This window comes from Festucalex cinctus, chromosome 14 (assembly GCF_051991245.1).
Source record: "Festucalex cinctus isolate MCC-2025b chromosome 14, RoL_Fcin_1.0, whole genome shotgun sequence".
In the NCBI taxonomy this organism is placed as follows: domain Eukaryota; kingdom Metazoa; phylum Chordata; class Actinopteri; order Syngnathiformes; family Syngnathidae; genus Festucalex; species Festucalex cinctus.
The window spans coordinates 22,862,729-22,879,573 of NC_135424.1; the positions used below are offsets into that span (position 1 = coordinate 22,862,729).

The 16,845-nt window shown below is 39.1% G+C and overlaps 1 protein-coding gene across 6 annotated transcripts in view; it reads left to right on the plus strand.

Annotated features, from left to right (window-relative positions):
• Window positions 1–15,834, plus strand: part of gbf1 (golgi brefeldin A resistant guanine nucleotide exchange factor 1) — an 86,298-nt gene extending 70,464 nt beyond the window's left edge. For 2 of the 6 annotated variants that reach the window (XM_077494409.1, XM_077494413.1), the window contains 8 exons: window positions 378–598; window positions 4,656–4,806; window positions 6,222–6,352; window positions 6,440–6,541; window positions 6,738–6,851; window positions 6,933–7,110; window positions 13,757–13,963; window positions 14,032–15,834. In XM_077494409.1, the coding sequence (XP_077350535.1) occupies window positions 378–598; window positions 4,656–4,806; window positions 6,222–6,352; window positions 6,440–6,541; window positions 6,738–6,851; window positions 6,933–7,110; window positions 13,757–13,963; window positions 14,032–14,279 (1,352 nt within the window). In that variant the 3' untranslated portion in view covers window positions 14,280–15,834. The remainder of the gene's footprint in view (window positions 1–377; window positions 599–4,655; window positions 4,807–6,221; window positions 6,353–6,439; window positions 6,542–6,737; window positions 6,852–6,932; window positions 7,111–13,756; window positions 13,964–14,031) is intronic. The other 4 variants (XM_077494411.1, XM_077494414.1, XM_077494412.1 and 1 more) reach the window with 3 other exon arrangements.
• Window positions 15,835–16,845: the final 1,011 nt, after the last annotated feature.

A 16,845-nucleotide genomic window follows, 5' to 3' on the forward strand; every position in this document is an offset into this window, starting at 1 on the left:
GTCGGCTGGGAAAAGCGACTGAGCAAGCCCACAAATCATATAATTGGCGCCCATTGAAATGGATTGGGGTAAAGAAAAGGATAATTTCTTTCTTCTTTATTTTTCTTTTTTACACAAAAACCTTTAAAACCACAGATGTACTTTCAATATATCTTTTTGGCAGATTTCACACAAATAAAATTTTGGAGTAAGCTACTGAGTGCTACTGTGTGAACTATTAATTAATGTTTAATTTAAAAATAAAGGCAACAAAGCATTTGAACAAAATGAATCATTCAAGATGTAGCAAGGACCTCTTTATTTTTTATTTTTTCTACAAATCAACAAACTGTTCCGAGTTTTACTGCAAAGATGTTTCAGCACGTTTCATTCCTCAGGTTACCGCAACCATGACAAGAAAAGGAGTCATAAGTATGATTCTGCCAAGTCCCGCTTGAGGAAGAAGGCTGGAGGAAAGGAGAAAGAGAATGGGAATGGCACAAGACGAGGCGGAAGCCGGGCTTCTAGCCAACGTCCATCACGTTCCCATAGTGATGATGAGGAGGACGAGGGTGTTCCTGCAGGTTACCATACGGTGTCATTACAGGTTAGTCGGGATGTAAGTACAGGAGCCTTCTTTTTCATTCTCTCTCATGGTATTGAGGTCCCTCTCGCGTTTACCAAAAGCATCTTGGTCAACAAACACAATGGCCTTAAGCAACCAGTAACTGCATTTTTTTTTTTTTTGTTGATAGACGACATACATCGACAAAATTGTTTGTACCTTCCCTTAAAGAAAAAAAACGTTTTCACCTTTGTCACTGAAATAACGCATAACCGGAACGTTACTTTAGAAAAGTATTTAGTTATAGATACTAATTGCTTTGGTAACTGAGTTACGGCCCAAAATTCACATCACAGTTTAAACTGCATCCCTTCACAGTAACGGTCTATATCATGGTATAAAATAGATTGTTTTTTTAAAATAATTTGCTTGCTAATAGAAAACCTAAATGCCGTTAGTTTTAACGGTGTGAACTTATTCCCAACCCTGTGTATAACTAACAACTGTTATAATGAACTTTAAAAAAATGCAGTGGTATAAGTCTTTAAATAATTGTTGTCCAACAAAATATTATATTAAGCGTCCCATCATTTTTGTCTAAAATATGTATATATGTATATATATATATATATATATATATATATATATATATATATATATATATATATTAATTATTATTATTTGTCTGTTTGACCACCGAAATAAAATACAGTAATGCCTGGTTTTAATTAGCTAATTTTCAGTACATTTTTATTATTCATCATTTTTGTCAATTTCAGTTGTTTCAGTGACAATTGTTTCACAGAAGGGAACTAAAACCTTTGATTCCAAATAATGGGATGTAATTTCACATAATACCTACTTTATTAATAGTAATACTGCACCTTAAAGCCGTCATATTGAGCACGACGACGCTTAGAATAAAGGCTTTTACACACCTCCTGTAAAGTGTTTGTTTGGCTATAAGTATTTGTTAATGAAAAAAATATGCGGCATAACAAATCAACTCTAACATTGTCTTTTTAAAGTGTTGTTGAAAATGTGTTTCAAAAACATGCATGGTAGCTGAATTGGACATTTTTAGTTGTCTTCTATTTGTGTATTTGTGTCCTGTGATTGGCCAGCAAATGGCGACCAGTTCAGGGTGAAAGAGAAACACTGAATATTTTTGAGTATGCACTGTATCAGGGCTGGACTGACCATCTGGCATACATGGCAGATGCCCAGTGGGCCGGCCTCTTCTGGGGCTGATGCAGTGCTTTTTTTGCTACCTTTTACCACAAGAGACTGGCCTACAATTTAGAAGGGCCAGACCATCCATCCATTTTGAATATAGATAGCAAACTGAAACATCATCAATCAACATCAGTGGCAGAACTACATGTTAGGCAAGATTGGCCGGTGGGCTGAAGTCACAATGCCAGGGCCTTTTTTATTATTATTATTATTATTATTATTATTATTATTATTATTATTATTATTATTTATTTATTTTTGTGCCAGTCCAGCCCTGCACTGTATGCATTGCATTGGAAATGGGCACTTTGCTGGTGTCCGACCAAAACCTTGTGCCTACAAAATCATCAGTTTTTAGTAGTGTTGTTCCGATACCGTTTTTTGGCTCCCGATACCGTTTTTTGGCTCCCGATACCGATACCCAGCTTTGCAGTATCAGCCGATACTGATATAATGCCGATACTTAAGTTTTTTTTTTTTCCTCAACATGAAGAAGCTTCACTTCAAGGACGCATCTGTTGAGGAAGGACGCATCTGTACTTGCTCCTGCACTCGCTCGTGAATCTAACTACTTGTTGATTTTTGCATTGGGATTTGTAACTACATTGTTGCAGAATGCCTGGCGGAAAAAGAGCCGACGAGATTGAGGAGATAAAATCTTCTCTTAAAAAACTCAGTGGAATGGTTGCCGAATTACTTGAAATGAAGAAGAGCATTGAGCCACTTCTTCAGGAAATACAGCAATTGAAGAAAGAGACACAGGAAAAAGATCGACGCATTGTTGCCTTGGAACAAAAAGTGGATGATTTGGAACAAAATCTTCGTATCAACGATGTGATAGTCACCGGTATCAAGATCAAGCCGCGCCGTGGCCCTTTGAGAGCTGCGGCGAGCACGAGCACGGAAGATTCTGACCAATATTCAGGGAACGAGACTGTGGAACAGCAAGTGACACTTCAACTCAGAGATTTGGGATTAACTGTTGATCCTGCGCACATTCAGATGTGCTTTTCGCTTCCAACTGGAGGGACACGACCACCGGCAGTTCTGATCAGGTTTGTTGACAGAAAGAAAAAGATTGCTCTTCTGAGAGACCGTCACAAGCTTCGTGGGAAACATGTCTACATCAACGAAAACCTCACCAAACGGAATGCTGACATCGCCAAAAAAGCTCGACAAATGAGAAAGAATGGACTTATCGAAAGCACGTGGACAAAAGACTGCCGAATTTTTATTCAAACTAAAGATAACTCTGGTCAACTAAAAACACGAATCGTGAAAGGAGCTGAGGAATTGGCTGCGCTTGAGAGACAACAGTAATTCACAATATCACAACAACAACAACAACATCACTAATTACCCAAAGCTGGAGTTGTATATGATTATTTGCTGACTTTGCCAAGGCTAACTCTTGTTTATACACCTGCATTGATAACATGTATTGCTGTTCCCGTTTGAATCTAAATATTGTCTGGCTCGAATTCCGTTTGGACATTTGTTGTAACAGTCAAGGCTACATGATAAGGCTGTATTGTGGCTCCAATGAATCTGCTGTCAATACGCAAAATGGGGGTTGGTGGTCTGGTTCCTGGAATGCAGCTGGCGTGGGCCGCTCTGCTGGGTGAGCGAGGCTGGGCAGCGCACAGGAGTAATCAGATCCACAACATGCTAGCAACCAGTGGTGCTACCTGACCAGAATCGAGTGCTGAAATTGCTTGAAAGCAATGGGCCGAATGCAAGCCGATCTACTCTTCTGGAAAGCACAACATGTGTGAAAGCTGATCCGAGGTCAGCGAAGACCCTACTGGTGAAAGAGAAGAATTGCGCTTGCCTTGGCTGCTCGCCTGGCGGGGTGGGCCTGCTGGTGGCGTCTGGGAACCGACTCACCAGTTCCAAATGACTGGGACTAGCCACAATCTACACACGGACATTCAAGAAGAACTGAGCGAGCAGTGTCTGGGATAGTATGGGATGGATAACGATAAAAATTAATGTCTATTCTAAATAATGTATATGATTGATGCGTTATAGTAATGGGTCGATGGGGACGGGTCTCGAATAAGCTTCGGCTTCTACCCGTCAGCCCTTCTTTCGGACGTCAATGTTGCAAATGATGTGATGTGATTGATGTAAACTGTAATGTGTCCGAAAGGAAAAAATGAATTAAAAAAAAAAAAAAAAAAAAAAAAAAAGCTGTCCTGCCATTGGTTCAAAGCAGTCTTAGCAATATTATCAATATTACTACTATTACTAATATTAATAATTAATCAAAAATAATTAATATAAGAATATTAAAATTACAAAGTAAAAATAAAAATGTAAAAATAATTAATAAAAATATTAATAATATTACTAATAATACTGAGCAATATTAGCGTTGGAATTAATGGTATCAGTATGTTACTTGTGAGTAGTCACCGATACTGATACCACTGTTTTAATGCAGTATCGGCACCTCTGCCAATACCAGTATCGGTATCGGAACAACACTAGTTTTTAGGAGAACCTAAAAATGGCATGTTTGGTCAAATAGAACATTGCATCATAAAAGAGAGCAAGTCATTGTCAACACTAGATGGTCAATAATTTGTAAAATAAAATAAAATAAATAAATAAGACCCACACATGTGGACTGACCAACAGTCTAGATTTTTGAAAAAATTAGAAATTTACCAAGATGTGGATTATGAGGTTTCATCTTAACACCAGTGACTTGAACCTGCACTCTAAATCTAGAGAAATCCATCTAATATAGACATTGCTCAAAATCATGCACCTTTATGATTGTGTTACGTTGTGTTGGATGTAGCGTTGCTTCCATTTTTATTGTATTATTCTTATTCTTACTGATGTGGGTGTGTCTTTGATGGTTCAGCTTTTAGACTTGATGCATACGTTGCACACTCGGGCTGCCAGCATCTACAGCTCTTGGGCGGAAGAACAGCGCAACCTGGAGGCTGCCGGTAAAAAGATTGAAGCGGACTCCCAGACATTGTGGAGCAGCTGCTGGTGTCCACTGCTGCAAGGTTTGCTCCTATCACATTGTACACGGGTTCACTCTTCACCTGATGTTCTCATTTGAGAGGATTTGTGTTGTGCTAGATTTGCAATATTATGATAAAGGAAGGTTGAACTTTACTTTCCATTTGAAGTCTCTCAAAATATCACTGTTAGTCATGAGAAAAACATCTGAATGGGAATGTCCCACAAAAAGTACCAACCAGTAACCAAAAACTATAATGGCACTCTTGATCTGCTCCTATCAAATGGGGTTTGTGTTCATGTCAACATACTTTAAAAATATAGAAAAAAGATGCTCAGTTACATATTTTTGTGAATGTTTTTTTTTAACAATAAGCCTACTGCATGTTATTTTTATGTAATTTGACATTAAATTAGACTAACTCAGGGGTGTTCAAACTTTTTTTATTTGAGGGCCACATACAGAAAATCAGAAGGACGCAAGGGCCACATAAATGTTATGAAGAGAAATTGTGTTCAGTCCTAAAAATTGTACAAGTAATTTATTTGTGCTTTTGCATATTTAGAAAAATGCTACCGTATATAAACCATTATATTTGTAATATGGGAGTTGGTTCTGTTAGTTTTTATTCGTTTAGTTCTTTAAAAAATGCTTAGTTTTAAGTTGTTAGTTTCAGTATTAGTATTGTTTTTTTTGTTTTTTTTAAATGTGTATTACTTGTGTGCAATATTTAAAAAACACCATGGGAGCGACATCATCTGAAGGTGCTTTTCTATTGGCTGCTGCTAGATGACGTCACTTCTGTGTGACATACTTTCAAATGTCATTATTACGGTTTATATCAAAATAAATCTACTAAAAATCACATTAAAAATCATCCCCAAAAAAATTAATTACCAAAGACTAAAACAAAGGACATGTTTGCTATAATTATAGATAGTTTTTGTACACATAAAATGTCATTTCAGTTAGTTTTCGGTTTTTTTCAAAAGCATTTTTATTTTATTTTGGTAACAATGTTGTTGTTGTTTTTATTTTAGTTTTAGTTTTCCATTAGTTTTAGTGAACTGAAATAACCTTGAATGGTACCAGTTTTTCGATACCCTCCCTTCTTACTTTGACCATCTCCAAACATTTTTGTATTGTTGATTTTATTTGAACTGAGTCAAATGCCAATTTTAGCATATGTCGCAGGGCACTGAAAAATGGACGGTGGGCTGCAAATGGCCCCCGGGCCGTAGTTTGGACACCACTGGCCTAACTGTTTCCAAATTATAACATGTACCATATCAAAACAAGGAGCAGCATAACAATACAGTACAATTTACAGCTTTATATAAATACATTAAATTCAAATCAATTGTCCACCCTTGGCATAAGCTCTAATCAAAACCACATTGACAGTGTCTGTCACCTCTTTGATTGATATCTTTGTGTCTGCACTGTTTCTGTCTCAAGGCATTGCGTGGCTGTGCTGTGACGCCAGACGTCAAGTGCGTATGCAGGCTCTTAACTACCTCCAGAGGGCGCTGCTTGTGCATGATCTGCAGACGCTAGATGCTACAGAGTGGGAGTCATGCTTCAATAAGGTGATTTTTAATTTGCTCAGGAGACTTTGGAAACAACAACACTATTTTATGTACATTCAAAAACCCAAAGCAATAATCTCCTTGCAGGTGCTGTTTCCATTACTGACCAAGCTGCTTAACAACATCAGTCCAGCTGATGTTGGTGGAATGGAGGAAACCAGAATGAGAGCCTGCACCATCCTATCAAAGGTTTGCACTACACATGGATAAGTTAATGTGAATTTTTATTGGCATTGGAGTTTCATATTGTTTTACTGCCATCTAGTTGCATCTTGGTACTAAGGAGCTATGTTGAAGTCTCTAATTTGACTTTTAGGCTTCTGGGAAGATTTGTTTTAAAAGATTAATGGGTATTTTTTTTTTCTTATTCTGCAACGTATGCCAGGTTTTCCTGCAGCACCTCCTACCGCTTTTATCCCTGCCTACCTTTGCTGCCCTGTGGCTCACCATTCTGGATTTCATGGACAAGTACATGCATGCAGGATCAAGTGACTTATTGGTAAGCGCTTTGTCAGCAAACGTAATTTCAGTAGCATGTAAATGTGGGACTCAACGTATGTGACGGTGTTGGTATGTCTAGTTGGAGGCCATCCCAGAATCTCTGAAGAACATGCTGCTGGTGATGGACACAGCAGAAATCTTCCGCAGCCCAGATTCCAAGACAAGATACTCGGATTTATGGGAAATAACGTGGGAACGAATCAACTGTTTCCTGCCTCACCTGAGAGAGGAGCTCTTTAAACAGACTGTTTTACCAGGTGCGTGTTTATTAGGGCCCGAGCAGCGACTGCTGCGAGGTCCTTATTGTTTTTGTAAAAATTATTATTATTATTATTATTCCGCTTCTTCTTCTTCTTCTTCTTCTTTATTCTCCGCAAACGGTCGCATTTTTGAGGACCTAAACATTTACGAAAACTCACTAAACTTTGCAATCTCTTCGGGCCCGGCGAAAAATTTGATATTATGTAGTTGTCATAACAACGCGACTCTATAGCGCCCCCTAGCGTAGACAAATAAAAACCAATCCCGGCCCGTTTGACCTAGAGCTACGAAAATTGGCAGGCACGTGTAGCATCCCGAGACGCACAAAAAAAGACAATGGAAGCCATTTCCTAAAATGTACAGGAAGTGAGCTACGAATTTTTGAATGTCCAATTTTGGCCCATTTTGGCACATTCCCTGTGGTCATGCTTTTCCCCCCTTTGCAAACATTTTTAATCCAATTGACTTCAAACTTGCCATGTATCATCTCAAGACCTGAGACAACAAAATATCTTGACTATTCGAAATACTATATGACAGGGGCGGGGCATCAAAAATTGCCTTTCAAATTTCATTTGTCCAGAAAGACAAAATGCTTAATAACTCCCATGTACAAGCTCCAAAAAATCTCAAACTTCTCATGCAACTTAATCGTCACGGCCTGAAAACATCTATATAATAAAATTCAGTTATACATTTAGTGCCACCTAGTGGTGACAATAAATGTCATACTTTACATTTTTAGCTACTGTGCCGAGCTCGTTGAAGGGATCCAGTTGAAAATTGATCAGAAAAGCCTTAAGATGTTGATCATGCCCCACACCGAATGTTGTAACTTTTCGCCAAAGGGCGTGGCCGTTACGGTGCCGCAAAGTCTGAAGATTTTTCGTGACAATAAAAGTTGCATGAACTTGACCCAGATGATCCTATCTTCTCAAAATTTCACACATTTGATGAGAGTCCAGGCCTTAAGACATCTACGAACTTATATTTCATCTTACTTATAGCGCCACCTAGTGGCAATTTTTTTTCTTATGAATTTTCTTCAACGTTTTTCTCCTAACACGTTAACTGGACCTACCTCATATTTGTTCAGAAGAGGGTTTCGGCCTTCATGATGTCACAACACGAAGTTTGTGAGTTTTCGCGAAACGCTGTGGGCGTGGCTAAGCACTGTTCGCCAAGAAAACAACGCCGATTTTGAGGGTCTAAACATGCACAGAAAGTCATGAAACTTGGCACACACATCTGACCTGGTAAAATGAGTATTATTTTATCATGTATTGTGCTATTTTTACAAAAATGACTCAATAGCGCCCCCTAGAAATTTTTAACTAAGCAGCCCCGCTTGTACGTTGAAGCAAGATCTTTGGAAATTTTTAGGTGTATGAGGGAGCCCAAGACCTACAAAAAAGTCTCTTGGACCCATGTGCTAAAATGAACAGGAAGCGAGCTACGAATTTTTGAATGTCCCATTTTTTACGATTTTAGCACATTTACAGGGGGCATAGTTTTGCCCACTTCTCCTGCACGTTTCATCCGACTGACTTCAGACTTGACTTGGTCCATGTCAAGACCTGAGCCAACGACAGTGGAAAAAATCTTGACTTTTCGGAATACTATATGATGAGGGCGGAGCATCAAATTTTGTGTTTCGCAATGAAAAAGGATATGCTTAATAACTCCCCGGTACATGCTCCAAAAAATCCCAAACTTGACATGTATGTTAATATTTAAGGCCTGAAGCTATCTCTATGACAACATTCAGTTATATATGCAGCGCCACCTAGCCCTTGAGGAATGAAAAAAAAATACCCCACTTACGGTATTTTTACAAAAAATGTAAACTCATTCTAAGTGTTATAACTAAGTCATTTATGAATATTCTTGTACTTTCCACCACTCAAAATGTTCACTGGCATCAGACCTAACCAAACATACATATTTTTGTTATTTAGTTTTATTGATTTTTGATAGCCTCTATGGACATTAAAAGCAATGTCGTGAATGAAGGATATGCTTAATAATTTCCAGGTACATGCTCCAAAAAATCCCATACTTGAAATGTATATTTATAGTCAAGGCCTGAAGGTATCTCTATGACAAAATTCATCTGTAAATACAGCGCCACCTAGTCCGTGAGTCATAAAAAAAATGCCTCACTTACGGTATTTTTACAAAAATTTTAAACTCATTGTAAGTGTGATAACTAAGTCATTAAAGGGACACTTTACTTATTGATCCATTTTTAGCAGCAAAAAGTTGCTACTTTTTCAATAATTAATTTGGTGACGTGATTATTTTTTTATGTACATTTAATAACTTTTAAACCATTGTTAAAATGAATCGAACGCCGGCATGTTTGTTACACGTGACTAAATAACCCGGATGTTTACGTCACTAGTGTGTAAACGCTACACTATGGAAGCACTATGCAACGCAGCCGTGCATCTAGCGTCAAACCCGGAAGGATTAAACCTTATCGCTTCGAGCCAACACGACAAAATAACACTACCGAAGGAAAGTCTGCCTTGGATGTGAAAGTTGTGGCGCCAGATGGTCTTTTCGGGCACAAAATAAACTTTGACGAACGAGTGAATCAGGCGGGGGGGTGAGTGGTGCTCGTGCGGGAGCTGCAGGAATGGACAATCCGCTAATGAATGTGTGCTGTCTGGAAATGAAAGAACTCGAGGATCGGTTCCTTGCGGACAATCTCAACTGCATCCTGGAACATCAGACATTCAACATGGCAATACTAAATAGACATTCTCAGGATAGCTTTGGTTGCGATGAAAGATGTGAAGAAGAAAAGTCTTGGAGGAGCAAATATCCAACAGGTAAAGTGACACACAGTACGAGCAATGCAAAACGTGTGGAACTGACGAAATATTTCATGAAAAAGAAAAAATAGTAAAATTAAATGTATCGTCGTTACAGCACCCAACCTCCCCTAGCTGTTTTTTTTTTTCTTTTTTGCGTAGCGTCCCACTGCGGTCAGGCCAGCCGCCACTCGAAAAGACGAAGTCAAGCCAGCCGCCCCAACGATTGTTAATACTGTGCATTACGGTAACGTGCCGACGTGCCCCTGCGTTGGCCACCTTCAAATGAATTATGAAATAAAACAGTCCGTGCAGTATAATAACCAATGCCCCCCCACCCCCGAAACATGCCTACCTTTCGCTTTAAATTTGCTTCGCTTCTCCGAGATCTTTCAGTGGCCGTAGTAAGACCTCGATTTGTGCCGGCTGTTGTGAGAGTGAAGGCTCCGTGTTGCTAGCAGTTGCGGCTCCTCCATCGGCTTGATTATTTCCCACGTCTGGTTCTTTAAAGATACTCGGTACTGCGTTGGGCTTTAGTATTAGGCGTGTGGCGTACCCCATCTCAAATTGTAACATATATTCGAAGTCCTCATGCCTGAAATGTTCGCTGCGCGCACGCCTGCTTGTCCTTCGGGAGGTTGACAGCACTTAGCAAACAAACCATTGTCTACTCAAGTAGCTTTTTTTTTTTTTTTTTTTTTTTTTTGGGGGGGGGGGGGGGGGTCTCGCGGGTTTTTCCTTGCCGACGCCTTGCAAAATTTTGCAATACAGTAAGGCATAACTGACGTTTGTGTCTTCCTCGTTGTTATGTCTGCGTGAACTACTGTTCCCCAAGCGAGTATACACACTAGTGACGTCACCACTTGGGGGCGTTGCAACACGGAAGTACTTCTATGTTGAAAAAATCAATAAATCAATAAAGGAGTGTATTCTTCAGCTCTTATGCATGTTTCGTAGCTATACTAACTATTTACTGCCAATCAAGCCATACATGTAAAATTAAAGGAGCCTTCCTTTAATGAATATTCTTTTACATTCCACAACTAAATATGTTCACTGGCATCAGACCGATCCAAACATATGTAATTTTTTATTTAGTTTCATTTTTTTTTATCGCCTCTATGGACAACAAAAGCAACATTGTGCAATGAGTACGAGCGATGATGTGTAAATGTACTTTTGCAAAAAATACCAATCAGGGCAACTCATTGCCTAAAAATAAAAAAAAGACGCTGATTTTTGCAGATCTTAACAATCACCAAAACACATTGAGCTTGACACACTCATCACACCTGGCAAAAAAAAATAAAAAAAAATCCAAATGTAAAGGTTTATCATGGCATTGTCAAAGAAATTCTGCTTCCAACGTGCCAGTACCCCAACGTGCAAGTACCCCAACGTGGCCCGGGCTGCGAGGGCCCTTTATAGCTGATCGCAGCTCTAGTTTCATTTACTTTCTGCACACCATTTTGCTTGACTCTACTTTTACAATATAATCCAACATAATTTCAAGTACCGTATTTTCTGGACTATAAATCACACTTTTTTTCATAGGTTGGGTGTTCTTGCGACTTACTCTAGAGAGCCTTACACATGAAAATAATATACTGGGGGAATATACTTTCACAGACAGCCACAAGGTGGCACTCTACACTTCCATCCATCCATTTTCTCGACCGCTTATTCCTCACAAGGGTCGCAGGGGGTGCTGGAGCCTATCTCAGCTGGCTTTGGGCAGTAGGCGGGGACACCCTGAACTGGTTGCCAGCCAATCGCAGGCAACACAGAGATGAACAACCATCCACACTCACAAGTACACCTAGGGACAATTTGGAGCGCCTAATTAACCTGCCATGCATGTCTTTGGAATGTGGGAGGAGACCGGAGTACCCGGAGAAGACCCACGCGGGCACGGGGAGAACATGCAAACTCCACCCAGGAAGGACGGAGCCTGGACTCGAACCCGAGTCCATAGAACTGGGAGGCGGACATGCTAACCAGTCAGCCCACCGTGCCGCCCCCAAATCAAACTTTGACCGAAAAAAAAAAAAAAATGTCTTGGACTTTGATCTAATTTTCGGAGTCCGAACACGAACGCAAAACCGAACGTATCTGGAATGGGTAGACAAGTCAAGCAAGAAATAAATTAAAATAGAAATTTTCGTTTTTGGAGCTTGGGAACAGATTAATTGCATTTACGTTATTTCCTACTGGAAAAAAATGTTTCAGAGGTTGAACAAATCGAGCTTTGAGCACTTCACAAGAATGAATTATGTTCAAACTCCGAGGTACCACTATACTATATATGCTTAAGGCAACTTATACTCCAGTGTGACTTATGTGTTTTTTTTGTTTCTACCCAATTATGCATTTGTGGCCTAGTGCGACTTATACCCCGGAGCGACTTATAGTCCAGAAAATACGATGTTATATGCATATGTTACACATCGCGGAAATAAAAATATTCTGCTCAGGGGATGAAACTTCATATTCATCATAATACTCTTAGATATTGACACATACAGGCCACGTTATATAAGTTGAATTTTGTATGGTAAAATTGTCACTATAATAGCAAAAAGAAGTTACAAGTAACAGTCAGTTTTCACCATTGCTATTGTACTGCTACACTACTAATGCTACATTCAGACCAACAGCAGGGGAGGCCTTGTGGAATGCTTCCTTCGCTAGTGTTTGACCGCGTAGAGTTTTTTTGGAACTTTTTTTTTTTTTTTTGGGAATGCTGTAGAACACTTTAGCAAGTCAACAAAAAGCACCACTACTACTTCTAGTACTTCTACTTCTTTCCTGGCACTATACAGCAGGGGCACTATTTTCTCCAGCATCACATTTTTATTGATTTTTTTTTATGTACTATTGTATTACAATATTGTGATATTGCGATATTAAACCTGCCACAATATAGCATTTTTATCATGTCACTATATAAAATTCACTGCCTTTGACAAGTATACTTGTCAATTGTATTTTTTAGAGCGGGGATAGATTGGGGAGAATCTGATTAGGCTCAGCTTTAAATGTCAAACTTGGAAACAACTTTACTGATGCCCAACCACCGGTAGATGACATCATTGCCCCATTTTGTACGAATTTAACACAGTTTCAGAGTCCATGGGAGAAATGGCTGTATTTTGGCAAACCTACATTTTTCTACTGTCAATTATAAAAGAACGGGACGGGGCAAAATATTCTATTCTATTCTATTCTGTCATTTGGTAGATTCGGCTTATATATAATTATTGAACATAATATTGCGTGGGTATTGAAAATGTTGAAATTTTCTAAAATGGCTGGCAGTGAATGAGTTCAAAGCAGCACATCTGTTAAAATCAGGTTGATTTCTATTTGTGCACTTGTAGTACCCTCTGGTGGCTAGTTTTTTAGTGCAGTTTAATCTTCACAAGGCATGCTTCGTCCATTCTGTTTAAAATTCATGCTAATGGTCAGATGAAGGGGAACGTAATATGTTTGTGAACAAAGTCAATATGTGGAGGAACTCAATGTGTGCGTGCATTAAGTGCTTCAAGATAAAGTGTGATTGTAGATTAATGGGTTGGTTATATGCATTGCTTTTATGTACAAAAGCACATTGTTTTTTTTGTTTGTTTGTTTTGTTTTTAAGTATGAGCTGATTTTTTTTTTTTTTTTTTATAATATTGTGACATTTTTCTTTTTTGGAACGCCAACCTCCCCACAATATCGTAATAATTATCGTAACGTGACCTTCATATCATAATATTGCATCGTGATGTTTGGATATCATTACATCCCTACTAAATACTGACTTTTCATCTGCGTTCAGCAGATCCATTGAAATTACCTCATCCTTCAGAACCGGGACCCAGTCCGCCATCTGAGGCGCCATCCTCATCAGGCCGGCCTCCCTCGCCACAGGTTCCAGCACTCCAACAACCGCCCTCCCCCCTGTCTGTGCCCATAAGTCCTGCGGAGCCTCGAGCGCCAAGCAGGCCGGCATCGCCCCAGGAGATTCAAGCAGCCAGTGTCAATGGTAGCGCATTCAAATGATTCAACTGTGATCCCACAGGAAAACAAAACTTTTTTGTTGTTGTCTTTCAGGACCAGAGCGATCATCTTCTCCATCGTTGCCCCCGCTGCCAGTGGCACCGCAACCCCCTCACGGTCAAGTGTCCTCAGCCTTGAGCCAGTCCCCTCTCATCATCCAACCGCTCGCCTCGCCGCTGCAGGTGGGGGTCCCGCCCATGTCCCTGCCAATCATCCTCAACCCCGCCCTCATTGAGGCCACATCCCCGGTACCACTGCTTCCTGCTCCCAGACCCACAAGCCCCTCTGACGAGGTCCAGTAGGACGCATGCGCTCGTCAACCTGCGACTTCTTGACGCCGGAAGTCCGATCCAGTCGGTTTCGCCTCTGCTGGAGGATGCATCATTACTAATCATGGCAATTCTGACAGATTGCAGTTTATTTTGACTCATTCCACAGTCAAAATGTACAAATATTTGTGAGAAGACTTATGTTATCACATTCCCATTTTAGAGAATTTTCTGTTAAGGGTCACGGTTACTTGCGTTCACTCTCAAAATATTTTATTTTAAGAAGTAGTAGTGATGGTGCCCTTCCATATTCCATAAATGCTCAACTTTAGCTTACGTAGTTTGTCTGATTCTGAGTGACAGTGCATGCACGTAAGCTACGAGCTTCACAACATATTCCTCACTGGAGCAAATTCCACATTTAAACCTCCTGAGAAAAGATGAAATACTTAAGCTTGCTTCGTGCCTCTTTGGTGCATGTAAATGCTGAGATTGCAGACATTATAAATAATGCATGTCAGCTCAATCAGGTTGCTTCATGTTCTTAGCAACCTTGTAATCACTCAAATGAGGGATCAGCTCAGACTGCAGAAAATCAAAACATTTGCAGTAGATTATTGTTCTTTATGTATTTGACTAAGACTGCTCTGGACTCCCCTCTTTCTATACGTGTATTTTTTAAACCCCATTCAACAAAAAAAACTGTTTCAAAACACCTCCTGAATGGTTAGTGTGCATGTGGAGCCCTTCAGACGACCCGCAGATCAACATTCCAATGTGTAGATGAATTCTATAGAGGTGCAGTATTATTTTGTCGTGTTTCGCTCGTCACTGTGTAGAATGTAGCACACATGGTTAAAACCCGGGGCCTGCAAACAATGCTGAAAACCTTCATGACAAACATGGAACTGAATGAATGAGGTTCCACCCTCATTTTGTTTTCAACCTGAAAATGGCTGCCAAGAGTGGAAAACCAAAGTTGCCCATTGCATCCCTTTTCAGAAAGGATTTGAACCGAATGGGGAATGAATGAGGAAAGATCACGTTCATTCAGAAACTCACTCATGCTTGTGCTTGCTGCCTTTGTCAATGACAAGTGAAGACGGTTCACCCACTTTCATTGACTGGCTTGCTGACGTGATATAATAATTCTCACAAAATTCCAAGTGTATTCAATTTAAATTGATATATATTCCGTTTGTGCTGAGCAACGGATACATGACAATTACTGGATTTGAAAAGATTTTGTGCTTGTGTTTGCATCATTATGGCTAAAATTCTCTACTTGAATGCCAATTATGTCACTGAGATAGTACAGGGGCACCTTAATGTTGGCCGACTCTGAGGTTCTCTTTGTGATGTTTTATGTTATTTATTGAGTTGACATGGAAAATTAGTCTCATAATACCAACAGCTTGAGATTTTTTTTTAAACAAAAAAAATGTACATTTATTTTGTTGTGGATCTGGAGCTGATGTTTTGCGTAAACAGGAAACAAATGAATATGTACATAATATATAAATGAAAGGTGATGTACTTTTTACAATGTAATAAATATAATGTAAATAAGGTTTGTTGTATACTTTCATCGGTGTTCATTATGAAATGATTTATTCATCATCCACAAGTTCTACACATCAAGTTTATGTCATATTTTTTCTAAGGTGTTGGCGTCATAGGATGAAAACAGCCACTCAAGTAGATAGGTTGTAATAACATTTTCTTTTATGTAGCATCAGAAGTCAGACACTTGTTTATGGATTATCCATCATAGTAGTGTAGATGATGTAATTGTTTCCACTGAGGGGACAGCCCACCAAAAGTGGCAATTACCCTTTGTTACCTCATTATATAGTGAATGTTAAAAGTCTACCACCCCTGGGCCTGTTCAAATGTCAGGCTTTTGTGATATTTAAAAGACAGAGAGAGAGACCAAGAAAAAATCCAAAACATTTTCCACCATTAATGTGGCTTGTAACCTGTAAATCCCAAAATTTAAAATAGTTTCTATTTTTCAAAGAGGAGGTAAATCAATAACTGAAATCATGTGGTTGCACAAAAAGAGAGGGGTATCTGCTTGGCGCAAAACATGATCCAATTAGCATTGTTTACCATTTTTCCAACCTTAAATGAGTCAAGGACTTTTAGTATTCCTGTAAAGACACTCCCAAAAGCAAATGATGTAAAACATTTTATTTCAAAGCAGAATGAGAACCTTTTTTTTTTTTTTTTTTTTTTAGTAACTAGTGTATCAGAAACTACAGAAGCCAAGAAATAACTTCTAATTTGTACATGGAATGTAAAAACATCTGTGACACAGCAACATAATGTAAATTTAAGGGCCTTAAATTATCTCATCTCTACGGGACAGCAACATACAATATATGTCAACAGCTTTCCACTCACATTTCCTTCTTAATTTCAATCAGATCCACAAATGTTATCAGCTACAGTGCCATGGAAAAACGGTTTTCTTCTCAAATTCTTACTTTTTCTTTAATAGTTTCCCCACTTCAAAATTGTCAAATAAACGTAAACATGAGATGCAGTTATGGTGATTTCATTTTCGTGGTAAAACGAGTCATTAAATTGATTATTT